At 58.1% G+C, this 26,637-nt stretch overlaps 1 protein-coding gene and 1 pseudogene across 3 annotated transcripts; both read left to right on the top strand.

The window, feature by feature from the left end:
• Nucleotides 1-134: 134 nt before the first annotated feature.
• Nucleotides 135-13,770, top strand: LOC111174408 (laminin subunit beta-2-like; annotated as a pseudogene). The gene is made up of 31 exons (XR_016394722.1): nucleotides 135-255; nucleotides 337-416; nucleotides 510-692; nucleotides 745-820; nucleotides 2,222-2,416; nucleotides 2,505-2,853; nucleotides 2,954-3,129; nucleotides 3,260-3,372; nucleotides 3,961-4,266; nucleotides 4,631-4,776; nucleotides 4,947-5,105; nucleotides 5,193-5,314; nucleotides 5,607-5,729; nucleotides 6,252-6,444; nucleotides 6,537-6,680; nucleotides 6,766-6,997; nucleotides 7,076-7,239; nucleotides 7,559-7,770; nucleotides 7,860-8,109; nucleotides 8,886-8,982; nucleotides 9,905-10,275; nucleotides 10,456-10,619; nucleotides 10,793-11,052; nucleotides 11,169-11,347; nucleotides 11,458-11,595; nucleotides 11,626-11,637; nucleotides 12,010-12,187; nucleotides 12,272-12,411; nucleotides 12,588-12,761; nucleotides 12,971-13,127; nucleotides 13,437-13,770. The product of XR_016394722.1 is annotated as a laminin subunit beta-2-like (transcript).
• A 24-nt stretch (nucleotides 13,771-13,794) lies between these two features.
• On the top strand, nucleotides 13,795-26,610 carry LAMB2 (laminin subunit beta 2). Of its 2 annotated transcripts, XM_089919277.1 has the most exons (33): nucleotides 13,795-14,996; nucleotides 15,084-15,169; nucleotides 15,287-15,459; nucleotides 15,549-15,684; nucleotides 15,766-15,839; nucleotides 16,245-16,433; nucleotides 16,524-16,587; nucleotides 16,825-17,027; nucleotides 17,117-17,237; nucleotides 17,575-17,763; nucleotides 17,967-18,146; nucleotides 18,268-18,380; nucleotides 18,646-18,725; nucleotides 18,815-18,947; nucleotides 19,144-19,302; nucleotides 19,380-19,507; nucleotides 21,253-21,385; nucleotides 21,572-21,764; nucleotides 21,842-21,985; nucleotides 22,232-22,463; nucleotides 22,547-22,710; nucleotides 22,791-23,015; nucleotides 23,102-23,319; nucleotides 23,423-23,519; nucleotides 23,610-23,982; nucleotides 24,082-24,266; nucleotides 24,340-24,581; nucleotides 24,661-25,009; nucleotides 25,340-25,547; nucleotides 25,625-25,766; nucleotides 25,850-26,026; nucleotides 26,118-26,277; nucleotides 26,347-26,610. In XM_089919277.1, the coding sequence occupies exons 1-33, from the start codon at nucleotides 14,842-14,844 to the stop codon at nucleotides 26,481-26,483; spliced, it is 5,562 nt and encodes a 1,853-aa protein (XP_089775403.1). In that variant the 5' UTR covers nucleotides 13,795-14,841; the 3' UTR covers nucleotides 26,484-26,610. The 2 variants fall into 2 exon arrangements, with proteins under 2 accessions (XP_089775403.1, XP_022428885.1); XM_022573177.2 differs by lacking the exon at nucleotides 13,795-14,996 and having other exon boundaries at nucleotides 15,085-15,169.
• The last annotated feature ends 27 nt before the right edge of the window (nucleotides 26,611-26,637 follow it).

The raw sequence follows: 26,637 nt of genomic DNA, 5'->3' as shown, positions 1-26,637 counted from the left end.
TTTTGGGCAGGTTCAGCACCTGTGGGAGTTCAGGTCATTGACAAGGGCCAGAGGGAGAGGCCTGTGCTGTGAAATTTTGGAGGGGGTTGTGGCAAACCAGGTACCTCCTGCCTAGTCAGTCTCATTGGGCATCCCTCCAGGATGCTGAGAATTGCTGCTTTTGTGACTCTTGGGACTGGAAAAGCCATGGCATTGAGAACGTGATCTCCCACAGTGGTCCTGGCGGCAAAAGGATCTGGTGGCGAGCAGAGCGTGGTGAGGGTCCTTGTGTGCCCATGTGTGCAGGGCTGGGATCAGGGTCAAGGCCTGGCCACTGACCAGCCCTTGTGGTTACAGGTGTTGAGAATGTCACCAGCTGGACCTAGAAGATGCCTTTTACTTTACCCACCTCATCATGACTTTCAAGGTGACCCACTGCCCGAGACTGAAAGCTTATTCTCTGCCTCCTGACCTGATGGCCACTGGTGATGTTTGCCCCTGGTGACCCAAGGACCCCCTCCTATCCCCAGACATTCTGGCTCTGCTCCTTGAGCGCTCAGTGGACCATGGCCACTTCTGGCACGTGTACCGCTACTTTGCCCACAACTGCTTAGGCCTCTTTCCTGGGATTCCTCTTGCCCCTGGCCACAGAGTCAGTGACCTCATCTGTGAGCAGCATTACTTAAGACATCGAGACTTCCACTGAGGGAGAGGTCAGGCCCAGAGGAAGGGGGGTTAGGCCCTGGGATGAAGCCAGAAGCTCAGGCTTGCTTCTTAGGTAATTTCAAAGTTCTGGATCCAGCCATTCTGGTGGAGAACCCAAATAATACCAAGGTTCAGGGTAATTATCCCCACAGCCGGTCCTGTACTCCTTTTTTGGGAAAACCAGATACCCCCTGGTGGCAAGTGAGGTCCTACCTGGGTATGCGCACCGCAGGGCAGGGTGGCGGGCAAGCCAGCCCAGTCCCCCAAGGATTGTTTCCCAGCTCTGCTGCATTATGGTCCCTGTTACGGCTCCCCATTCCTGTCCCATACCTGTGCCCAGTGCATAGGGACTGGCCTGGGTAGCAGTTTTCATCTCTGTCCCTTATCTCTGCCCCATCGCTGAATTCCTTTGTGAGGCCCCATTGTGGTCATCACTGCTGGCCATGCCAGCCCAATCTTTGTCCCCCACCTCTGCTCCTATCACAGTGTACCTCATAACTCTCCCCTTTGTAAGCCACTGTCACTGTTCCCCATCACGGCCCCCTGTCTGCCCTCCCCACTTTGATTCATCACCCTGGCCTTGATTGGTACCCTGCGTTCCTGAAGCTGCCTCCAGGTGGCGCCAGGGCGTCTCTGGGTGTGACCTCTTCCTTGTAAAACAGAAGTCTTGTTAAAGGACTAGAGAGACATAATCATAACCCAGCAGGGCAGCCCAGAGCCAGGCCAGGAGAGTACCAGAGCAGGAGGACAAACCCCAAAGTAGCTTTTTCTCTACATTCTACGTTCTCCACCCACCTTGACTTCGATTATTACCAACTACTTACCCTGAGCATGCGTGCACATACACGCCCCCCCCGCCCCCCCCCCGGCCTTACTAGGGCCTAGAGCAGCTGTTGTGTGTTCCTCTGATCAAGAGAAAGGGGAGCATTGGCAAAGAGATACAGGAGGTGGCCTCGGCTTGGTAGCTGACTTAAGCTGTGAGGAGCAAGAGGAGCCATGGCCCCATCTTTCCATCCATGTGTACATTTAACAAGTGCCCATGGAGCCCCACTGTGTGCCAGGCATCTTCTGGGCCTTGCTCAGTGGTGAGCAGATAGACAAGTTATCTGTCTTGGAGCTGACATAGAAATGAGAAAGGCAGTCAGTAAATAAACATACCTTATGTGGTTTGGCTGGATAATAAGCTGATTTCTAATGATGGGCTGAGGACTGGAATCCTTTACTGCCTTGGGGAAGCAGGTTTCCAATATCTAGAGATACCAGAAAGGGGTGTCCAGGAAGCAGTGGGATATGCAGGTCTCAGCTCAGGAGTGATATCAGGTCTGGAGCAGTGCAGAGGTGGGATAATCACCATTAGGCTGTGGTCATCCTAAAATGGTATAATCAGGGGAGCAGGGATGGGAGAGTCCTACAGCATGGGTGCTGGAGGAGGTGGCTGCAATGATGTAGAGAGGGGAGAGACCTCCACCAATTCCTTCTCTATCAGCCATAGAGGGGTAACAACCAGTGTACCTGAGGGCTCTCGATCTGTCTCCAGAGCTCCTGCATGTGACTAACCTCCGTGCAAACTTCAAACTGCACACACTGGGTGACAGGCCCCAGGGGGGCTTCAAGGGACACCCCTTCTACTACTATGCCCTCTGAGCTTGTGGTCCAAGGCAGCTGCCTGTGCCATGGCCATGCCTCTGAGTACAGGCCTGCACCCAGGGTCCCACCCAACGTGGAAGGCATGGTGAGTACCGTAGGAGGGGCATCCTGTGGCTGGTGGGAAGGCAAGCTGGGGGACTGGGGTAGACTCGTCTTGCCCTCCTCCCTGCCAGGTGCGTGGCCTTTGTGTCTGCTGCCACCACAGAGCTGGTACCCACTGTGAGCACTGCCAGGACCTGCACCAGGACCACCCATGGCAGGCAGCAGAGCCTGGGCACCCCCATGCCTGCTAGGCCAGCCCACTCCATATCCACCTTCCTTGTTCTGCTCCAGAATGTGAGTGTCATGGGCATGCCCGCAGTTGTCACTTTGACATGGCCCTGTATCTCGCATCTAGCAATGTGAGTGGAGGTGTGTGTGATGCATGTCAACACAAGACACCTGGGTGCCGCTGTGAGCTCTGCCAGCCCTTCTTCCACCGAGATCCCAGGGAGGCTCCCTGCTCCCTTCACTCCTGCAAACGTGAGCCCTCCAACCCCCAATCCTAATTCTGACCCTGTTCCTTCAGTTTCAATGGTGACCTCTGACCTGACTCTGTCCACACTTCTGACCCCTGATCTAGCCTGTGACTGCAACCCTTTGGGTGCCCTGGAAAGTGGTTTGTGTGATGCCCACACAGATGAAACCTCGGGCCTCCTCTCTGGGCAGTATCGCTGCAAAGTTCACGTGTGGGGCCAGTGCTGTGACTCCTCTGGCCTGGTCACTACGGCCTGAGCTCGCAGTCAAAGGGCTGCCAGTGTGAGTGACCCTCAGAGTGGACCCCCACCACCAGGTCCTCCTTGCTCTGCCCCCAATTACTGCTCTAATAACGCATGCACCTACCTACCCCTGCAGCACTCATTAGCACCCTGACAGCCCTGTGCCTTAGCCTGCAGGTGCAATCCCCGGGGCTGCATCCCTGGCACTCATGCCTGTGATCTCTCCAGTGGTGCCTATCACTGCAAACGCCTTGTCTCTGGATGGGACTGCAGCCGTTGTCTGGTGAGGTTTGACCCACCTTCTGATTTGACCTTGATTTTGGGTGCTGAGCTCCTAGAAGCTGACAAGTACAAGGTTGTAATCAGTGTGACTGCAGACTAAGCCTTGCTGGTGGGTTGGTGCCACTTCCTGATCTGGTCACTAGAGTCAGTGCCACCTTGGCTAGCTGAACCAGCACATGCCCTCAGGTGGGAGCTTTGGGAACGAAAGAAAAGCATTTAAAAGAGTTACAACAGTATTATGCACTGAATTTAAAGGTGTTTCACAGCAAAAGTGTTTGAAGGGACACTCAGTGTATCCCTTTCTTGCCTCTCCTTGAACATTACAAATCCTTTGTTTAACTTTAATTTTACCCCTGGCTGTGACCTCATCTTCTTACCTCTTACCTCCCCTCCATGAAGCCGTGCAGGAGTACACCAGGGTCTCCTCTCCACTTCTCAGCCAGAGGCAGAAGAGCATTAAAGCCCTGGGCCTCACCCTTGCTTCTTCCTGCAATGAGCAGTCCCAGCATATGGCCTTCCAGGGTCCTGATCCTCCTCTCCTTGCCCAGGTCTTCCTGTCCTTTCTCCACCCACCTACTTTCTCTTATAGCCCAACTTCTGGGGTCTGAGTAGTGACTCACTAGGCTGTCGGCCCTGTGACTGTGACTTTGCGGGTACAAGACAGGGACTGGGGGTCCAGGTCAAGGGACAAGAATTGGGAGTTGACTCTGTCCCGTCCCCACCCCTACGCTGGCTCAGGTGTTCTGCAAGGGAGGGCCTCTGCCTCTGCCGTCCCCACCTCTGTCTCCACCACTGCCGTGAACACTGGTCTGGGTACTTCTGTGCTGGCCTCGACCAGGCCACTACTGAAGCTGAGCTTGGTCTGGGCCTCCAGCCTGCTGACCCCCAGCTGCTTGTGAGTGTCCAGGAAGGGCAGGGGCAGGAGGAAATCAAGGCTCACACCTTGGTGCTCAGGGGAGGGAGAGAGTGTCCAAAGAGAGCTAGTTGGAAGAAGAGGCCAGACAGGGTTAGGAAGGTGAGGCAGGTCCAAGTGAGGCAGCATCAGCATGGTCAGAAGCTTGGTGTCTTGGATGGAGTCCATATTCCCAGGACAGGGAATTCCCTGGCAGTCCTGTGGTTAGGACTCCCAGCTCTCACTGCCTCGGGTGAGGGTTTGATCCCTGCTCGGGGAAGTAGGATCCCACAAGCTGCACGGCGCGGACAAAAAAATCCTCACCTAGGACAGTGTGGGAGGACACTGACACCTGACTTGCCCACAGGGAGCCCCCGAGCCTTCTCCTCCCCACTGTACACAAGCCCCAGGGACCTCCCCTGGTTGGCTCAGGCCCCGACTTCAGAGACAGTGTGTCCCTCGATATGCCTCCACCCTGCCAGGTGAGCCTGTTACAAATACCAGCTGCCCAAGGTAAGGAGTGTGAGGAACAGGGTTGGGTCACAGGCCACTAGGTCTTAGTCGGGATGGGCCCAAGCCCTGGGGCTATGAGTCCCTGGGGTCTTAGAGGAATGGGAATCTAAATCCTGAGGGTCCTAGGTCCTGGAGTGGTCTGGACCTGGGAGTCAGTGTCTCACATCCAGGCCCCAAAGGAGCCCCTGCCCCTGCATCAGGGAGCTGGCTGTACACTGTGGACTGGCTCAGACTTTGCACGTGTGGTTGATGGGGCTGGCCTCTCTCTTCTGGCACCCATAGTGCCTTCTGCCCTGGAGTGTGACATTGTCCTACGCTATGAGACCCAGGTCAGTAGCATGGGTGCCAGGCAGGTGGATGGGTGGTGCTGGGTGGTGGGTAGGGGCAGCTCTATGACCACTGACCCCTAACCCTAGGCATCTGAAGAGTGGCAGGCATTAGTCAGGGCCCATGCTCAATCCCAGCCCAGCAGTACCCGCTGTGCCCATCTGCTGCCCTCAGAGCAGCTGTTCCAGGTGGCCTTGACCCAGATACACAGGTAGGCTAGACCCCATGACCCCCAAAATACCAAGACCCTGTTACGTAGCCAACACATTCAAAGCAATACCCAAACAAAGAAACCTTCCAATATGGAATACCATCATGTCATAGAACAATCAAAGCAGGGACCTAATTTAAAACAGGGCAGGGTTTAAGAAGTTGGTCTTTTTCCATTGGTTGTATGATGAAATGTTGTACCCCATATCTGCACAGTGGAAATGGGGCATTCCTGGGACCACATGATCATGACCTCCTTACCCCACCCTGACTCCTCTCCCCGGTCCCTGCAGAGCTGTGTTTCTATCCAGACTTTTCCACTTTGAACCTGGAACACGCTACTCCATGACCCTGTGGCTATGGCAGACCAAGGGGGTGCAGAGACCTGGGAGGGGGGCACCATCCTTCTGGATTCGGTGAGATCCTAGGGATTCCACCCCACATCTGGGTGGAGACACAAATTAGCAGGACAGTATGGATGCAGTGGGCTCAGGGGACAGGGGATTGTGGAGACATAGAGTTGCACCAAGAGGATTGAGACAGGTGGAGAGTGTAGGGAGGGGGAATCAGGCAGGGGAAAAGCACATGCCAGGGATAGAAGGTGAGACTGGCAGGTGCCAGACCTCACAGGAACTTGTGGGCCAGGCGAAGGGCTTATCCTGGGGAAATGGGGAGCCCTGGAAGGGATTTGAGCAGGGAAGAGACATGGGGAGGATGGATTGTTAGGGGGAAGCTGCTTCAATGATTCTGAATGAGAGGTGGCATTGCCTGGACTAGATCAGGGCTATTGGAGAGGAAGGAGAAACAGAATCAAAAGAGAAACAGGAAAGGGGTGGGAAGGGGCTGTGAGGGCCAACGTACAGAAGTTCCATTGTAGGTGTTAGTGAGTGGGACTGGGTTCACTACCCCCTGCCTTCCACCCTTTACCTTCCTAGTAGGTTGTGCTCCTGCCACAGGTGAAAGGGTTGCCTGGACTGAGGTCTGTGGACCCTGGGGCCACGGGGCACTTGCAGGAGCTCCACAAGGCGGGCTGCATGGAGGCAGCGAGGATGAGCCTCTCCAGCACTATGCCTGAGGCCTGTGCCCGCCTTGCCTGCAGCATCTCTGCCCTGTTCCAGGGGGGTGGCCTTGGTGAGTGTGTGGCCCTGCCTTGAGGGGGCTGAAGGATAGGGGTTGCAGGAGGCACCATGAGGTTCATCTGATCTTACCCTTTCTCCTGGCAGCATGTGAGTGCCACCCCCAGGGTTCACTGACCACCGAGTGTGCCCTGCTGGGTGGGCAGTGCTGCTGCCACCCTAACATTGATGGTCGTACCTGTGACCACTGCAGGCCTGGAACATATGGCTTCCGGCCCACTGGCTGCCGTGGTGAGCCCTCAGGGCCAGTGGGTGTGGGGTCTGGGACCAGCCATCTCCTTTCTCTAGGGCTTGATTGCCCTGTCATTTCCCACAGAGTGCTGCTGCCACACCAAGGGTGCCACCAATGCCATTTGTAACCCTGTGAACGGGCAGTGCCCCTGTCGGGCAGGCCTTGCTGGTCGCTGCTGTGACCACTGCCTCTATGGCTGGTGGGGCTTCCCATGCTGCCAACCCTGTGCCTGCAATGGAGCTGCTGAGTTGTGCCATCCACTCACAGGAGTCTGCCAGGACTGCCACGGTGCCACAATGGGCCAGCACTGTGAGAGGTGAGGCTGCCACTGGAAGGGTTGGGGAGGGATCGTGATGAGTGGGCTAGGCCCCATTCCATGTGCTACTGCCCCCAGGTGCTTGGATGGCTACTACGGAGACCCCACCCTGGGCTCAGGCCAGCAGTGCTGGCCCTGCCTCTGTCCTGGGCACCCTGGCTCAGGCATCTATCATGGGACTTCCTGCCACGTGGACAGCACCAGTGGATGTGTCCTGTGTCTCTGTGCATCTGGCTATGCAGGTGAGGCATGGTTGGCAGCGACAAACCCATGGCCCTGCTCACTTGTTCACAATCCCATCAGGTCCACGAGGCAAATCTTTGCCAGTGTCACCTGTGTGTTTGAGCTGCAGGGCGCACCCCTCTCCTCAAGAAGTTCCCATTCTTGAGGAATTATAGTAATGGAACTTGTAAGCCAAGAAGATGGGTCATAATATAGCTATTGTGTCCTCTGCCCTCCTGGCTGGACCTCAGACCTTTTGGCTGGCTAAATGGGACCCAGAGGCCCCAAAGGTACAGGAAGACTACTGAGACAACCCACACATACCCCAATCCACTCCAGGCCCCCGCTGCGACCGCTGCTCCTTGGGCTACTTTGGGCACCCTTGGCCAGGAGATGACCCCAGAAGGAGTCTGTGCCAGCCCTGCCAGTGCAACAACAATATTGATCCCGTGATCCAGCCGCCTGTGACCCCCACAGTGGACACTGCCAGCACTGTCAGCATCACAGCCATGGCCCTGGCTGTGCCCACTGCGGGCCTGGCTTCCAAGGCAGTGCCTGCACCAAGGGGGCTGCCGGCATGAGTGTGTGAGTGGGATGGGTGAGGGTATCCCAAGGTGGGGGGTGCGTTCTCTTTCCTCAGACCCCATCAAGCCCTTCCTCTCCCCAGGCTGTGGCTGTGGCCGCCAGGGCACCATACCTGCGAGGTGCCTGTCTGGGGCTGAAGCCTGCTTCCGCAACCAGGTCAGTGGGCAGTGCCCCTGCTGCCCCCACACGCTGGGGCGGGACTATAGCCGCTGTGCCCCCCTCTTCTGGAACCTGGGGGTGGGCCCCGAGGCCGCGAGCCCTGTAGCCGCCGTGCCCAACACACTTTGCAGCCAGTGTATCACCCAGTGAGTGAGCCCTTGTCGCACATAGCACGTGGCAGTGGCCAGGTATGAGTGAATGTGTGTGCCTGTGGTGTGATTTATGGCTGGTGTGAGTGTGAGTGTTAATGTGACTACCAGCAGCAGTGTGTGTGGCTGCAAGCAGCTGTGTGTGTTCTGGTGCAACATTAGCTATGAGCAGACATGAGACCACGTGGGCCCGACCCCACGTGCCACCGTGTGTTGGCGTGTAGGTGAAGCACTGTGAGTGGGTCATGGCAAGCAGAACGAGTGTGGCACGGGTGGGGCCGGGTGCAGCTGGGAAGGAGGCAGAGGAGGCACGGGCGGAGGGGGAGGATTGGGAGATGCAGGCAGAGATGGATGGCCATGGGAAGCGAGTGTTTCCAGGAGGAGAGACGTCAGGGACTGAATGAGATGAGGTCTGAAGTGTGTTCTCGAGTCCTTGGTGAGGAGAGGGTGGGAGTCGGCGGGTGAGCGTGTGGAAACAGTGGGGTGCTCCACTCAGGACACAGAGGAGCAGGTCAGGAGTTGAGAACCCAGAGGGCCGGTCTGTGGGAGGCGAGGCTGGCAATGTAGGGACAAGGTGGGGGCCGGCCAAGGGGGTCAGACCAGAGGAAGCAGGAGGGGAGAAGCCCTCAGCCAAGCACAGGTATGAGTGCTGCCTGGGCAGGAACAGGGCTGAGAGGAGGCGACTGTGTGCTGCCTCTGAGCTCTCCTTTCCTTCTTCCTCCCCCAGAGGAGGCTCTTTGTTTCTGCGGACTGGCCACACACTCTTCCTTCAGGTCATGGGTCAGTGCCCCTGCCAGGCAGGATTTGGGGGCTGCATGTGCTCCTGGTATCAGGATGGGTACTGGGGTGACCCAGAGCGGGAGTGCAGAGGTGAGCAGGGCATTCACACAATCCACCACCAGGGGTGAGGCTGTCCTGACGGGATCCTCCCTGTGGGATGGCGGGGGAGCCACCAGGTTGTCCTGAGGGAGAGCACGTGTTTATTGCTGTTTTCTCCAAAACTTAAAGAAATACTCATGAAAACAGCTGTAGGGAAAGTGTTGGCTAGGCCAGGTCGGGTAGGCCTGCGGAGCAGACACATTGGGTGGTTCTTTCCTGACCCCACCTGCCAGTCTTGACCCAAACTGACCTCTCCCTGGGCTGTAGAGCACCTGGAGCCCTGTGCTGTTTTCCTGCCCAAAGGCTGCCATGCAGTATGGCCTCTCTGGCTGGGGTAGATGCCAGTACCCATGACCGTCCTCTCTTTTTTTTTTTTGCTGTACGCGGGCCTCTCACTGTCGTGGCCTCTCCCATTGCGGAGCACAGGCTCCGGACGCGCAGGCCCAGCGGCCATGGCTCACAGGCCTAGCTGCTCCGCGGCATGTGGGATATTCCTGGACCGGGGCACGAACCCGTGTCCCCTGCATCGGCAGACGGACTCTCAACCACTGCGCCACCAGGGAAGCCCCCATTCTCTTTTTTTAAAAAAAATATTTTTTAATTTATTTTGGCTGTGCTGAGTCTTAGTTGCGGCACGTGGGATCTTTTTAGTTGTGGGGTGCGGGATCTTAGTTGCGGCATGCATGCGAGATCTAGTTCCCCAACCAGGGATCGAATCCGGGCTCCCTGCATTGGGAGCGCGGAGTCTTTACCCACTGAACCACCAGGGAAGTTCCCCCATGGCTGCTCTGAGCAGTGGCTTAGGTGAGGCTCTCATACTCACACAGGGTCATTCTCCTCCTCAGGCTTCTTGGCGGCAAGCCTAGTGTGAGTGCTGCTTGCTCCCTACCCTGACCCTCTCTCTCCCCCACAGCCTGTGCCTGTGACCCCCAGGGCTCCATCTCGCCCAGCTGTGACCCACACACAGGCACCTGCTGCTGCAGAGAGGGCATCTCAGGGCTGAGGTGCCAGGCATGTGCCCGTGGCTCCAGAGGTGGCTTCCCACACTGCATGTCCTGCCCTCCCTGTTTCACCTCCTGGGACCAACACCTGGCTCTGCTCCAGCTACAGCTGGACACTGTGGCCCACAAAGTGGCCGCCTTACACCAGGGGATGCCTGGCTGGGGTGCTGGGGGCACCTGCAGGCCTGGAGGGGGTACTCCAGCAGGCCCAGACACTCCTGGAATCTCCTTCCCCCGCTGTGGGGCCCCAACGACAACTTATGGAACGGATAGCTGGACTCAGGCAAGGGGTCTGGGGCCAGTAGGAAGGAGGTCTCCAGCTAGCCTCCCAGGGTCAGGGATTCAGAGGGTCTTGGGTTGGCCTGTCTGAGTCCTGGGTCTGGGAGTGAGGTGAGTTTTCTTGAGTGAGGAATCAGGGAGGAAAGGGCATCTCTGGCCAGGCTGATACTCCATCCTCCCACAGACCGGAAACAACTGCATTGGCCCAGACACTGTGGGCCAAAGGACAGGTTGTAGCAGAAAGAGAGCCATGGGTTAGGGGGCAGTGTGAACATCTGGAAGAATTATCCCAGAAGCTAGACTGTGTCAAGGGCTTGGCCTGGCTCAAGAAGGCCACAGGAGCCCAAGGTGAGGCCAAGTAGGCAGGTAGGTGGGCCGCAGGTGATGGTGGGGTCTAGGCTGGGGCAGGAGGAAGGGACCAGGTGCCTTTGCTTACATATCTGGGGGACCCAGGAGTCTGACTGACCCTGCCAGTGGAAGCCCTGAGCCAACCCTGTGTCTATCGTTCTTATCCCCTGCAGGTGCTAAGGCCCAGACCTCCTCAGCTGCCCTGCTTTCTCAAGAGGCCATGCTTATAGCCCAGGCTGTGGCCACAGTTGGAGGACCAGACAGCATCCTGGGACAGGCCCAGGAGGCCTGGTGGTGGACAGAGAAGCTGCTGTGGGGGATGGGCTGACTCAGAGGGACAGCTGTGTGGCAGCTGAAATTGAGGGGCTGGTCCACAGGGTCCAGAGGCATCACCCTCAGCTTCTGCAGCTCCTAGTCAAAGCTGGAGTGGTAGGTGGAGATATGGGTCACTGTGGGAGGCTTTGCCAAGGCGAGGACTCTCTCCTAGGGGTAAACTGGGTGTAGGGCAATGGGAGCGCTGGGACATGCATTCCTCACTGGATCCCCTAGGAATCGGGGACCATTCCCCTAGGGGTCGGGGACCTCGGTTGTTTTATGTTCCTGTACCCTGTGGTGTTCCCTCTTGTCCTGGGACCCTGCCTACCTCCCAGTGGGCTCTGGTTACCTCCCATAACTCCTCCTATAGCCTGGACATGGCAGTCACAGCCTTGGAGCAGTGTCAGCAATTGGTACAGAGCCATGGGGGCTGTGGAGGAGAGCATGGTGGGAGTCACAGGGTACCATGGCTTGGCCATGGGGTTGCAAGAGACATATTCCACATCTGACCCACCCCTGCCAGCAACAGCAAATCCAGGCCACTGCAAGCTCCACGGGAATCCAGGCCTGGGAGATGTGGCGTCATGCAAGGGGGTCTGGGGTGTGGCCACCATGGCTCACATGCAAGCAACTGTACAGCCCATCCAGCATTTCCTCTTGGGTACATGTCTGCTTGTGTGTCTGAGGTCAGGGGCAGGGGCAGGTGGGCATCCAGGACACTGCTATGATACTCCTTCTAGAATGAGGAATACTCATCAGGGCTGACCAGGGATCAGGTGGGAGCACTAGTGTGCTTCTAAATGTTTAACAAGTGGGGCCTGGGGGTCAGGAGGAACTGATTTGTAGTGTTTGTCAATTTCTATGGCATCAGTAATCCCCACCGTGACTGATTTCATTCTGCCTGTCATTTAACAACTGATTCACAGAATTCCTGAAAATTTAACAATTGGCTCTTGGAAGCCTCTAGCACACCGTGTAGTCATGTCAGAGGCAGGGTCAGTGAGAGATTAGGGTCAAAGTTCGTTGGGTCAGGGATCAGAGTTCACATCCAGGATCCCTACCTCCATCCCCACAGATGCTGTGAGTGTGGAGCTGGTGGCATGCCATGTGCTGGCGGTGCCCCTCCCCCAAGGTGGGGCAGCGGGCATTGCCCTCCTGCTGGATCAGATCCAGGGTGCCCTCCCTGTGCCAGATGCCGTAGGCCAGGAGCTGCCCAAAGCTGAAGGTGTTCTCCATCAGGCACAGCAGACCAGGTTAAGGGCCAGGAGGCTGGAGGTAGAGGTCAGAGGTTGGGGAGGAAAGGAATGCTGGACTGCCTGATCATCTGTGTCCTTCAGGGAGGGTACAGCCAGGGCCTTGGACCAAGCGCTGGATGTTTAGGGAGTGCTGGCTGAGGCGGGAACTCATGCAAGGGCTGCAGAGCAAGGACTGCAGGTCTTGAAACAGACTTCGAGGTCTGGAAGCCAGTGTACAGGAGGTGATACCCCACCCATACCCCTCAGCTCCCTCACACCTCTTGCTCAGAGGCTGCTGTGATCCCCATTCTTTCCCTGAGATCCTTGACCAGTTGTGATACCACAGTGCTAAATACCCTGACCATGTAATGCTCTACCTTGCTGTGACCTCTCTGTGATTCCCTAATCTTTGCCTCAGGTGGCAGGCCACCTGGCCTGGGTGGCACTGGCAGTGGATGTGACCCCGGTCCTTGGGCATCTGTCCAGTGCAGCTATGGCTCTCAGGACCTGTTTGGCCCTGAGTCAGTGGCAGGCCCAGGAGGCAGAAGAGTGAGCAGCACATGCCTTGGGTGTGGCTGGGAGCCTGGGCAAGGTGAGATGGGAAAAGTGGACATTAGGGTCTCAGGGATACCTCTGGAATAGTGTGAAATGGGGTTTAGGCTGGGACTGGGCTATGCCAGGCTGAGGCAGGGTCTCAATTCTAAAAGCCCCTGCCCCCCAAACCCAGGAACTTTGGGTGGCAATGTGTTTGGGACTGTAGAGTCTACGTGGGGTGGGGTTTCAGATCTAGTCTTGCTCTAGGAATTGCAGGTGGCCCAGTTAGGTGTGGTGGAGTTGCAGGAGGGCACGCATAGCCCGGCGGCCACGGTGCAAGATGCAGAAGAGCGGGTACAGTGGGCATGAGCTGAGGGCCAAGAGTTTCTAAAGCTGGCACAGAACAGCTAGAGCTGCCTAGAGGGTACGTGGCTGGGCCATGGTGGGGTGGGTATGGGGGGTGGTCAGGGTCAGAAGGGAGGGTCAGAGTTATAGGGATGGTGTGGGAGGGTCAGGGAAGGGTGCAGGTCAGGTCCAGATTCATATAGGGGTCAGGTCCAGATTCATATAGGGGTCAGGTCCAGATTCATATAGGGCTCAGGCTGGGGTTAAAGTCTAGAACAGGAGGTCAAACGTTAATTAGGGTTAGAGCTTATTTAGGGCTGGGGTCAGAGTCAGGGTCAGAGATTAGGACCAGAAGTCAGAGCCTGCCTCAGATGACCCTGATCCCCAGGGTTGGAGCGCCACTTGGCTCAGAATGCGCAGGCACTGGGCAAGAAAGTGACCACCCTGTGGGCCCTGGAGCAGCAGGCAGCAGAGCTGCTTGATCACATGCAGCTGTGGGCCATTGTGTACACCACCTGCTGACTGCTGTCTGTGGATGCCAGTAAGAGGGACTCTGGGACTACCTGGGTGACTCAGAGTGACCCCAGAGTGACCCAGGAATCTCCTGACCTTGAGAGACCAGAGGCACCACTGAGTGCCTGCTGATCCTGAGCGACCTCTATGTGACACCATGTTGTTTTCCAGTGGCCCTCTGACCTTGAGAAACTGGGAGGCGGCGGGTGTCGGGGGGGTGGGGGGGAGGGCGTCAAGTAAAACTTCCTGAGACCATCAGGTGCCCCTGAGATCCTGATAGATCCTTATCTCTGAGTGAGCTCCAATTCTGAGCCCCCTTTAATATCCCTGAGCCCCTCAGATTAACTACATGACCCCCTGGGTGTCTGGAGACCCCTCCTCCACATAACTGGTGCGACTCCCAGCAACCCTTCAAGTCCAGCAGATTGACTGCCCCCCTGCCCAGACTCTCCCTGTGAAGCCTAATGATTCCCCTGAAGAACCCCAGCTTTCTCCCCTGGGCCTACACCTCTGGGGTACTCTCCACCTGACCCCAGACAGTGGGCGCAGCTGTGGCAGCTCAAAGCCACCCCGACAGGGCCCTACAGACCCCCAGAATCCGTGATCCCTACCGCAGTCCCAGGGGCCTGGGTGGGGCATGGGCTCTGGGCAGCGCGCATTCCAAGCCCGGGCTCAGAAGCTCTCGGTGGGCCAGAAGGCCCGGAGTGGATGAAGAGCCATAAGATCTGGATTTGCTTGCTACTGCTCTGGTCTGTTGTCAGTGACCAGCACTCATTTTCATAGTGGGAAACTGAGCTCTTCTCATGCCTACTTGTTGTAGTGATTGGGGGAAGCGGAGACCCTGGGCAGGAGATGGCCTTCCTCCATCTCCCCCGCTACCCGTATGTTGTCCTGTCCTTCCGGCCAGGCTGTTCATCCCACATCCCTGAATAGGGGAGCTTGACACCTTGAGTGCACCCTTCCACCTCCCCACTGATGCTGGAGCCCTGGGACTGAAAAGCCTAATTGATGGTGACTTCCACAGCACCAACGACACTGGAGACAAAGGCTAGTTTCCATGGGCCACTTGAGGTCTCAAAGATCAGACTCCTCTTCTTTGTTTATGCCATAGCCCCTGCTTGGTGCGTCCCCTAACTATAGTGGCCTAAGGGCCCCAAACCCTGTGTTCCCCTGGCTCTGTGCAGACCTGGGCATGGGGGCACAATAAAGATTTGCAGGTGAGCCAGCCTGTGTCTAGTTTCTAGAGTGAGGGTCGTTTCCAGAGAGGTGGGGGTTTCTGCATGATGTCGTGCTCCTGCCCGAGATCCGCTCCGTGCTTTGCTTCCTGCCGTACTTCCCAACTTTGCTCAAAGTCGCCGGACTCCGAGCTAGTGGAAGGACCGCCGGACAGACAGAGGACCGAGTGGGGAATCGGCCAAGGACCCACACAGGCAGAGTCAACACGGGACCTCAAGGGAGGGGATAGATGGGCATGGGCCCCAGACCTCTCATCCCCCCTCATCCTGATTCCTCTCCTCTTCAGGATGGAGCGGGCCGCAGGGGAACAAGGGAGGGACCTGCGGGGACAGCCTGGGCCCTGGCAGCTTCTACTGGGCCTGCTGCTGAGCGGTGAGAGGGCCTGGTGAAGGCCTGGGGGTTGCGGGATGTGATGGTGGGTCCTGGGGTAGCTGGCTCTGGGGCTATGGGGTGGGAGTGCAGCAGAACCAGCTGACCCCCTGTTCCCAGTGCCGGCCACCGCCCTGGCCCAGGCCCTGGCCCCGGATGTGCCAGGCTGTTCGCGGGGAAGCTGCTACCCCGCCACAGGGGACCTGCTGGTGGGACGTGCTGACAGACTGACCGCCTCATCCACCTGTGGCTTGCATGGGCCCCAGCCCTACTGCATCGTCAGTCACCTGCAGGTGTGGTTGGAGTTGAGGTGGGGGGCTGAGTTAGGGTGGTGCCCACTGGCTGAGGTACTAACGCTGATCCTGACCCTGACCCGACCCAGGACGAGAAGAAATGCTTCCTGTGTGACTCCCGGCGCCCCTTCTCTGCTAGAGACAACCCAAACAGCCATCGCATCCAGAATGTAGTTACCAGCTTCACACCACAGCGCCGGGCAGCCTGGTGGCAGTCAGAGAATGGTGAGGCTGTGGGTGAGGTATGGGTGAGCAGGGCTGTCCACCAAGTAGCCTCAAGTCCCTGACCTCCGACTCCTGCCCCAGGTGTCCCCGTGGTCACCATCCAGCTGGACTTGGAGGCTGAGTTCCATTTCACGCACCTCATTATGACCTTCAAGGTGCCCGCGTGTCTGGGAGCCTGCTTGAAGCACCCTGCTTGGCTCCCCATTGCCCCTGAACAGAGTCCCAGCTCTTCAGCCCAGCCTCCCTGTGCTCATATGCTGTGCCCTGGCTGGATGGGAGGCTCTTTCACCTCCCACACCTTCTGTTGCCTGCCCCCTCCAGGCCTTTGTACACGCTGCCTCAATCCCAGGCTGGGTCAGGCGCTGCCTCCCTGGGCCCCGTGACCGCTGAGTCTCCCCACTAGAGGTGGCTTCCCTTCCTGATCCTTGCTTGGCTTCCCCTGGTCACCTCCACCTGTCTGTGAGCTGCTTGAGGGCAGGCCCCAGCTGGGCAGGGCTCTTGATGGGCCTGGGCTGAACTTGGGTCCTAGTGCCCGCTGATCAGCCATGCTCCCCACCCAGACGTTTCGCCCTGCTGCCATGCTGGTGGAGCGCTCAGCAGACTTTGGACGCACCTGGCACGTGTACAGATATTTCTCCTATGACTGTGGGGCTGACTTCCCAGGAGTCCCACTGGCTCCCCCACGGCACTGGGATGACGTAGTCTGTGAGTCACGCTATTCAGAGATTGAGCCATCCACTGAAGGCGAGGTGAGGGCTGGGATCTGGGCTTGGGGCAGAAGGGGGGCACGACGGGCATGAGGCAGGTCCAGTGTCTCTAATGACTCTATGCCCTTCCAGGTCATCTATCGTGTGCTGGACCCTGCAATCCCTATTCCAGACCCCTATAGCCCATGGATCCAGAGTGAGTGTTCCATTCTTTGAGGCTGGCGCAGTCCCAGCGTCCGGCTGGTGATGACTGTCTGGGGCCTCAGTAGCTATTCTGGGTGCTTCCTAGGGCAGGTGCCAAGTCCAATTTAGCTCATATAGCTGTAGACAGGAGGTCTCCCAAGGTGACCATGGCAGCTTCAGCTCCTGGGTGGGCATGGGGCAGCAAGAGCCTGCCTGGACAGCTGGCCCCCAACCCCTTTCCCCCACTTAGACCTGCTAAAGATCACCAATCTACGGGTGAACCTGACACGGCTACACACGCTCGGGGACAACCTGCTTGACCCACGGCGGGAGATCCGCGAGAAGTACTATTATGCCCTGTATGAGCTGGTTGTGCGTGGCAACTGCTTCTGCTATGGACACGCCTCACAGTGTGCACCCGCCCCAGGGGCACCAGCCCATGCTGAGGGCATGGTGAGGGTCTTCAACTGGCTGGAGTAGGGCTGGGGGCAGGGGCAGGCATGGCTGGACAGTGCTGACCACTTGCCTACCCACCCTGCTAGGTTCATGGGGCCTGCATCTGCAAACACAACACTCGTGGCTTCAACTGTGAGCAGTGTCAGGATTTCCATCATGATCTGCCCTGGCATCCGGCTGAGGACGGCCACAGTCACGCCTGCAGGAGTAAGTGAGACCCTGGCCCTCATAGCCCCAGGACTCTGTGGCCTGGCTGTGCCCTGGGCAGAACCTAGAGCTGGTTGGTTAAGCCCCTAACACCTAGGCTGTGCCTGAAGGGTATCTTGGTCTTGATGCCCCTGGGGACTCCCTCAACCCTCTGCCACAGTCTGCTCTGGTTAGGGGCCCAGTATGATGCTGAAGGCTTAAAGTCCCTGAACCCCCACCCACAAATTCTGGCCTGTGGCAGGGACCTAAGGTGGCACTGGGGGCCCCTAAGCCCCTTACCCTCAGGACATGGTCCCTCAAGTGGCCTTTGCCCTGCTCTTCCCCCACCTCTCCCAAGAGTGTGAGTGCCATGGGCATACCTACAGCTGCCACTTCGACATGGCCATATACCTGGCATCTGGCAACGTGAGTGGAGGTGTGTGTGATGGGTGTCAGCACAACACAGCTGGGCGCCAGTGTGAGCTCTGCCGACCCTTCTTCTACCGTGACCCAACTAAGGACCTGCGAGACCCAGCCGTGTGTCGCTGTAAGGCTGGAATTGGACACGGGAGAGGGAAGGCTGATCCTGGGGTATGAGCTGAAGTGCCAGACTGCTGTGCAGGTTGCAGGGATTTGGGGTGGGGGGATGGAGGGTGGAGCCAGACTGGGAATCTAGGGTGGGGGCTTGAGAGATGACTGGTGCTGGGCTAGTTGGCATAAGGGTAACCCTGCACTTCTTTGTGCTCTCAGCCTGTGACTGTGACCCCATGGGTTCCCAAGACGGTGGTCGCTGTGATCCCCATGATGATCCTGCACTGGGGCTGGTCTCGGGCCAGTGTCGCTGCAAAGAAAATGTGGTGGGCTCTCGCTGCCAGCAGTGCCGTGATGGCTTCTTTGGGCTCAGTGCCAGTGACCCTCTAGGCTGCCAGCGTATGTGCTTCCTGTCCTAACTCCTGTGCTGACCTTAATCCTTGACCTCTTACTCTGGACCCAACTGGACACGAGCACTGCCCCAGCTCCCCAAAGTGCTGATGGGTCTCCTTCTCCACAGAATGTCAGTGTGATACACGGGGCACAGTGCCAGGGGGCACCCCTTGTGACCGCAACAGTGGAGCCTGTTTCTGCAAGCGTTTAGTGACTGGACGTGGCTGCAACCGCTGCCTGGTGCGACTGGAGGGGCTGGAGTTCTGCACTTATCCTCAGAGGATAGGGATGGGAGTGGTGTCCCTGCCCCACTGGGTGGGCGCTGAGGGCTTTGGGTCCGATCCTGGTTGAGAGGCCTCAGGTCTGGGAGGCCAAGCGTGGGAGCCAGTGGTCGGGGGGCCATGCTTTCCCCAAGGGGTGGTAGAGGCTGAGAGCCATCATTAGATTCCCTGTTGGGCAGAGAGGGGGGTCTATTTCTGGCACTCAGCAACCTCTTCTCCCCCAGCCTGGCCACTGGGGCCTGAGCCACGACCTACTTGGCTGCCGTCCGTGTGACTGTGATGTCGGTGGTGCCCTGGATCCCCAGTGAGTACTGTATAAGGGGCCCTGGGAGGGGTGGGAAAAGATCCTGGGCGGGAAAGGGGATCCTTCTTGAGTAACCATGTGTTCCCCAGGTGCAACGAGGCCACAGGTCAGTGCCACTGCCGCCAGAACATGGTGGGGCGACGCTGTGAGCAGGTGCAGCCTGGTTACTTCCGGCCCTTCCTTGACCACCTAACTTGGGAGGCTGAGGAAGCTCGGGGGCAGGTAGGGGGGCACTGTTGAAGGACAGGGCATGGGTGATACTATGGCTGGAGAGACAGGGTTATGGGTGGTGCCTGGTGTAGGGAGGGTGTCTGCCTCGGGCAGGGCCTCAACTAGAGAGCTGGGGTTTGGGGACAGGCTGTGGCAAAAGAGGCAGTGCCTTGCCTGAGCCCACACCCCCAGCCTCATTACTTCCCAGGTACCTGATGTGGTGGCACGCCTGGTGACCCCTGGGGGGATTCCATCTTGGACTGGCCCAGGCTTTGTTAGGCTGCGGGAAGGCCAGGCACTGGAGTTCCTGGTGGCCTCTGTACCAAGAGCCATGGACTATGACCTACTACTGCGCTTGGAGCCCCAGGTCAGACCTTGTGACACCTAACCCAGAGCTGACCCTCTGGGTGTGGGAGCATCTCATCCATCACCCCATTCCCCTAGGTACCTGAGCAATGGGCAGAGATGGAACTGACTGTGCAGCGCCCAGGGCCTGTATCTGCCCACAGCCCATGTGGGCACGTGCTGCCCAAGGATGACCACATCCCAGGGACTCTGCAACCAGGCACCAGGTGAGGACACTAATGGTAGCACCTACAACTGTGGGGGGTTGTGGGTCAGCCCTAAGCTCCCTGCAGGGCACTTGGAAGACCCCCCTGCTCATTCATCTGTTCCTTCCTTCAAGTGCCTCCTCCTCCTGCGTACTGTTTGCCAGCTGCTGCTGGGCGTGGCACTGGTCAGAGGAAGGAAGTAGACAGAACAAGACCTGCTCCTTCAGGGGTCTAAGTTCCAGAGGCCAAGGCAGGAAATAAGGGGAGCCCACTGATTGTCAGGATAGGTAGTGCCCTTGGGGGGAAGGGAGGGTGTCAGAGTACTCTGAGTGGGGATGTAACTGGTCTGACTAAGGCTTTATTATATTTTGGGTAGTATTTGTTTCATGTATCTTTTTTCATCACTTTTTTCTTAACTTTTTATCATGTAAAAATAAAAATATATAGAAACAGAGACTAGCATAATGAGCCTGGCTGTACCCATTATAGACATTTTGCCAACTGTGACTTATGTTTAGCAAAGATTCCCCTAGTTTCTGAGAGGAGAATAGACCTAAAGGGCCAAGGTGGAAGCTGGGAGATCTGCTGGCAGCTATTGAGTTAGCTAAGTGACAGTGGGCTGGACACAGGTGTAGCAGTTGAGGTGGTGAGAAAAGGAAGTTTCCAGAGGGTTCCAGTGGCAGAGCTGATGGCTTAGGAAAGGGAGAAAAAGTGGAAAGGTGACTCTAGGGTTTGGGGCTTGGGCATCTGGATGGCATGTGTTCTTCGCTGAGCTGGAGACATAGGAAGGAGCAGTTCTGAGATGCTTAGACATGGGGGACAAGGCCAGTGGGTGGTTGGACTTCTGTGTCTGGAATTACTGGAGGGCTCAGGTTGGAGATGTAAATTTGGGACTTGCCCCTAAAGAGGTGGATCTAGATTAAATGACCAGAGAAAGGAAGGAGGAGCAGAACCAAGCTTTGGGGTACTCTAGTGTTAGAGCCCAGTAGAGAGGGAGTAGCTGGGGGATGGGGAGAAATCAGGAGTCTGCACAAGGTCCCAGAAGCCAAGAGAAGAGCGTCTCAGGAAGGAAGGCGCACTGACCTCACTGCATGCTGCTGGATGCTGGAGCAGATAAGAATAGAGGAGTGGCCGCTGGGTTTGGCTAAATGGAGGTCACTGGTGACCTTGGGACAGGCTGACTCTATGGCATGCTGGAGGGGGCAAAAGCTCCCCTGGAGTGGGAGGCTAGACAGTGGAGGCAGTGACTACAGTTAAATTTTAGGGGTTTGTTGGTCAGGAGAGCAAAGACAAAGCAGCAGCCAGGGAGAGACTCGAATCTTGAGCAAAGATTTTTTTCAGGGGGGATAAAAGAACCCTAGCATGGGTTTGCAGGCTGATGGGAATGACCTGGGGTGAGGGGAGGTGATGCAGTCTTGGTGAAGAGGAGCCGTGACTGGAGGCTGGAGGTCGAGGTTGGAGGAAGCGTAAAAAGGGCATTGAGGGAAAATTGGCAAGCATTTGTGCCAGGGAAATGCTCTGGGGTTGCAAGGCTGTATGGAGTGTTCTCAGCAAGACTGTCTGCACAGGTGATGATCCCAGTGAAGGCACATTTATGGGAATCTTCTGTAGAGATTCTCCGTCAGGCTGTCCAGCTGTTTTTGGCCTGGCCCAGCCCTAGTATCTTTCTTGGCCAATGATTTGGTTGCTGTGTGTGGGGTGGGGAGGCCCAAGATGATTGATACGGGAACCCTGGGTGACCCCATACCTGTCCTCGCCTACCTCAGGTACATGGTGTTTCCCAGACCTGTCTGCCTTGAGCCTGGCATCTCCTACAAGCTGCATCTCAAGCTGGTGCGAACAGGAGGAGGTGCCCAGCCTGAGGCCCCCTATTCTGGACCCAGCCTACTCATTGACTCGGTGAATAGTTCCCTCTCCCACACCAACCAAGATGGCAGGGCCTGTGGGATGGGTCCTGTAGTGGTGACTGTATAGAAGGGGTCTGTGACAGAAGAGGCAGGTCTGTGGCAGTGCTAAGCTTAGTGTCCTGGCAGTTCCAACATGGTCCTGGGTCTGAACTTCATTCTTCCTTGCTTATCTCTTAAGCTGGTGCTGCTGCCCCGTGTCCTGGTGCTGGAGATGTTTAGTGGGGGTGATGCGGCTTCTCTGGAGCGCCGTGCCACCTTTGAACACTACCGCTGCCACGAGGAGGGTCTGGTGCCCAGCAAGACCCTTCCCTCTGAGGCCTGCGCCCCCCTCCTCATCAGCCTGTCCACACTGGTCTACAACGGAGCCCTGCGTGAGTGCCTGTGGTTTGGCTGGTGGGGTGGAGGTGTATGGGCTCAGCTTGACCTGCCCTGTCCCCTCTCCCCACAGCCTGTCAGTGTGACCCCCAGGGCTCACTGAGCTCTGAGTGCAACCCCCATGGTGGTCAGTGCCTGTGCAAACATGCAGTGGTTGGGCGTCGCTGTGACCTCTGTGCCCCTGGCTACTATGGCTTTGGCCCCACAGGCTGTCAAGGTATCACCTGCCCCTTTGTCTCTCCTGTTCTTCTCTCCACACACCGCCCCCACCTCTGCCCCACTGCCACTACTGTTCTCCCTCCTTCCTCTGGCTCTGCTTCTTCCTTTTTCCAACTCTGCTTTGGACCCCATACTCTCAGCCCTGGTCACTTGCAGTTCTCTTCCATTCCCTGACCTTCTACCGTGACCTCACCCAAACTCCCCTCAAACCCTCTCCCTGGCTTAGCCTCTGCCTTGCCCCCAGCCTGCCAGTGCAGCCCTGAGGGGGCACTCAGCGGCCTGTGTGAAGCAACCAATGGGCAATGCCCCTGCCAAACTGGTGCATTTGGGCTTCGCTGCGACCGCTGCCAGCGTGGCCAGTGGGGATTCCCTAGCTGCCGGCCGTGTGTCTGCAACGGGCATGCAGACGAATGTGACCCCCACACAGGCGCTTGCCTGGGATGCCGTGACCACACAGGGGGTGAGCACTGTGAAAGGTGAGCCTGAAGCAGCTATGAGTGAGCTGGTGGGTGGGCGGGCTGCTCAGGGATGACACAGCTCTTCCTCCTTCTCCCTGCAGGTGCATTGCTGGCTTCCACGGGGACCCACGGCTGCCATATGGGGGCCAGTGCCGGCCCTGTCCCTGCCCTGAAGGCCCCGGGAGCTGGCGGCACTTTGCTACTTCTTGCCATCGGGATGGGTACTCCCAGCAGATCGTGTGCCACTGCAGGGAAGGCTACACAGGTGAGTGGGTAAGGTGCAGGCGTGGGATCAGGGTGGGGCAGCTGGGCTGAGCACTCACGCCTTCCCCCGACCGTGGGCAGGGCTGCGGTGCGAAGCTTGTGCCCCTGGGCACTTTGGGGACCCATCAAGGCCAGGCGGCCAGTGCCAACCATGCGAATGCAGTGGTAACATTGACCCCACGGACCCTGATGCCTGTGACTCCCACTCGGGGCAATGCCTGCGCTGCTTACACCACACAGAGGGGCCGCACTGTGCCCACTGCAAGCCTGGCTTCCATGGGCAGGCTGCCCGACAGAGCTGTCACCGTGAGTGTGGGTATGGAGGGGGTGGCTGAGGTGGGGCTCCCTGCTCCAGCTCTCCTTAACCAGTGTGCTCATCTTGGCTGGCATAGGCTGCACCTGCAACCTGCTGGGCACAGATCCCCAGCAGTGCCCATCCACTGACCGGTGCAACTGTGAGCCAAGCAGTGGGCAGTGCCCATGCCTCCCCAATGTCCAGGGCCCTAGCTGTGACCGCTGTGCCCCCAACTTCTGGAACCTTACCAGTGGCCATGGCTGCCAGCCCTGTGCCTGCCACCCAAGCCGAGCCAGAGGCCCCACCTGCAATGAGGTATGGGACCTTCCTGTGGATCCCTGGGGAGATGGGGCCAGCTGCCTGCCTCACATCTTGAGGGTTCAGCCTCTGACTGACCTCTGCCCTGTTCCCACTCTAGTTCACAGGACAGTGCCACTGCCGTGCTGGCTTCGGTGGGCGAACCTGTTCTGAGTGCCAGGAGCTCCACTGGGGAGACCCTGGGTTGCAGTGCCGCGGTAAGGGGTCTCGTGGGGCCAGGGTGGATGGGGGACTTCCAAGGATGCCCCACTGGCGCCCTAACTCTGTGGTCTTCCCTTTTCCTGCAGCCTGTGATTGTGACCCTCGTGGGATAGACACACCTCAGTGTCACCGTTCCACAGGTCACTGCAGCTGCCGCCTGGGCATGTCTGGCGTGCGCTGTGACCAGTGTGCCCGTGGCTTCTCGGGCGTCTTTCCTGCCTGCCACCCCTGCCACGCATGCTTCGGGGACTGGGACCGTGTGGTACAGGACCTGGCTGCTCGTACACGGCGCCTGGAGCAGTGGGCGCAGGAGCTGCAGCAGACGGGTGTGCTGGGTGCCTTTGAGAGCAGCTTCTGGCACATGCAGGAGAAGCTGGGCACTGTGCAGGGGATTGTCGGTGCCCGTAACGCCTCAGCTGCCTCCACTGCACAGCTCGTGGAGGCCACAGAGGAGTTGCGGTGCGGACGGGCCTGAGGATACATGGTGGGATGGGGCAGAGGCCCGATGCATTAGGGCTGAAGTCTCTATAAATAATATCTCCTCATCACCCCATGCAGGCGTGAAATTGGGGAGGCCACTGAGCACCTGACCCAGCTGGAAGCAGAGCTCACAGATGTGCAGGACAAGAATTTCAATGCCAACCATGCACTAAGCAGTCTAGAGCGAGACGGGCTTGCACTTAATCTCACACTGCGGCAGCTTGACCAGCATCTGGACCTGCTCAAGCATTCAAACTTCCTGGGTGAGTTGTTGGTCAACTAGGCGGGTGGATCAGGGTTGATCTTCAGCTGACTGCCTGCCTCTGCCCGACTTAGGTGCCTATGACAGCATCCGCCATGCCCACAGCCTGTCTGCAGAGGCAGAACGTCGTGCCAACATGTCAGCCCTGACAGTGCCCAGCCCGGTGAGCAACTCAGCAGGCACACGGCACCGGACAGAGGTGCTGATGGGTGCCCGAAAGAAGGACTTCAACCACAAGCACATGGCCAACCAGCAGGCACTGGGCGAGCTCTCTGCCCGTACCCATGCCCTGAGCCTGACAGGCATAAATGAACTGGTGAGGCACAAGTGTCGGGTGGGACATATGGGTGTGGCTGTTCCTTCCCCCAGACCCTGACTTGTTCTGTGCCTGGCAGGTGTGTGGGTCCCCGGGAGATGCACCCTGTGCTACGAGCCCTTGCGGGGGTGCTGGCTGTCGGGACGAGGATGGGCAGCCCCGTTGTGGGGGCCTCAGCTGCAGTGGGGCAGCAGCCATGGCGGATCTGGCGCTGGGTCGGGCCCGCCACACACAGGCAGAACTGCAGCGGGCATTGGCAGAAGGTGGTGGCATCCTCAGCCAGGTAGCTGAGACCCGTCGGCAGGCAGGCGAGGCACAGCAGCGGGCCCAGGCAGCCCTGGACAAGGCTAATGCTTCCAGGGGACAGGTGGAACAGGCCAACCAGGAACTGCGGGAACTTATCCAGAGTGTGAAGGACTTCCTCAGCCGTGAGCCTCCCTTGTGGCCCAGGCCATGTGGTGTTTCCCCCATGTCTGTGTTCATACTTGGGTCAGGGCCTGCACTGTACCTGTGTTTGTGACCACAGATGGGCAAGGGCTCAGGGTGTCTGGACCCTGAGCCCGTGCCCATATGTAGTCCCCAAGTCCACGACCCTGCATCTATGTCCCATGTATAGTCCCTGTCATTGTGGTTACATCCTTATGCCTATTAGCAAATCCATACCCCATGTGTGGTCCCTGAGTCCATACCCCAAGACTGTGTCCCCATGCCCGTGCTGGGGAATCTGTGTCCTTAAGCCCTTGCCTGTGTCCCCATAGAGGAGGGGGCTGATCCTGACAGCATTGAGATGGTGGCCACACGGGTGCTAGAGCTCTCCATCCCAGCGTCACCTGAGCAGATCCGGCACTTGGCAGGCGAGATTGCAGAGCGGGTCCGGAGCCTGGCAGATGTGGACACGATCCTGGCGCATACTGTGGGAGACGTGCATCGGGCAGAGCAGCTACTGAAGGATGCACAGCGGGCACGGTCTGACCCCAACCTTGGACCCCATCCTTGACACCTAGTTCTGATACTTGCAAGTCCTGATTCCCTCTCTTCTCCAGGAGCCGGGCTGAGGGTGAGAAACAGAAGGCAGAGACAGTACAGGCAGCGCTGGAGGAGGCCCAGCGGGCACAGGGTGCTGCTCAGGGTGCCATCCAGGGGGCAGTGGTTGACACACAGGACACAGAGCAGACCCTGCACCAGGTGTGGTCTCCCTGGGACATCAGTGGGGCAAGGTTGTGAGCATGCTGCATAAACCTGTTTAACCCTAGGCCCACCCGTGGCAGGTGCAGGAGAGGATGGCAGATACAGAGAAGGCATTGAGCTCTGCAGGTGAGCGGGCTCAGCAATTGGATGGTCTCCTGGAGGCTCTGAAATTGAAGCGAGCAGGAAATAGCTTGGCAGCCTCTAGCGCTGAAGAAACAGCTGGCAGTGCCCAGGGTCGTGCCCGGGAAGCTGAACAGGTGGGTTGAGGCAGAGCCAGTTGGAAGGGGTGGGGGTAGAGGCTGGGCCTCCACTGGGCCACCACCCTGCCCCGGACCTCTATGTCTGCAGCTGCTGAAGGGCCCACTAGATGACCAGTACCAGACAGTGAGGGCCCTGGCCGAGCGCAAGGCCCAGGGTGTGCTGGCTGCACAGGCACGGGCAGAACAACTGCGGGATGAGGCTCGCGGCTTGTTGCAGGCTGCTCAAGACAAGCTGCAGCGGCTGCAAGGTGAGGATGGGACGCCAGAGATGTGGGACTCTGGGAGAAGGACCCTTCATCTAGACCTGTCTCTCCTAGAGCTGGAAGGCACTTATGAGGAGAACGAGCGGGCGCTGGAGGGCAAAGCGGCTCAGCTGGACGGGCTGGAGGCCAGGATGCGCAGTGTGCTTCAAGCCATCAACTTGCAGGTCCAGATCTACAACACCTGCCAGTGACCCTTACCCGAGGCCTACCCCAGTCCCCAGCCTCGCCCCGCACTTATTACTGCCTGTGCATGGAATAGTCCCCAGCCTGGCAAGGCCCCCAATAAACCAGTGTGAATCCCCGCTGTGTGACCGACTCTGATTTGGGGAGGGCGGAGTCTCTGGG

The sequence above is a fragment of the Delphinapterus leucas genome, chromosome 10 (assembly GCF_059928025.1).
Source record: "Delphinapterus leucas isolate spDelLeu-1000000601 "Yukka" chromosome 10, BTC_Dleu_Yukka2, whole genome shotgun sequence".
NCBI classification, from domain to species: Eukaryota; Metazoa; Chordata; class Mammalia; order Artiodactyla; family Monodontidae; genus Delphinapterus; species Delphinapterus leucas.
The sequence above is the reverse complement of the archived record's forward strand: the minus strand, read 5'-3'. Positions and strand labels throughout refer to the sequence as shown.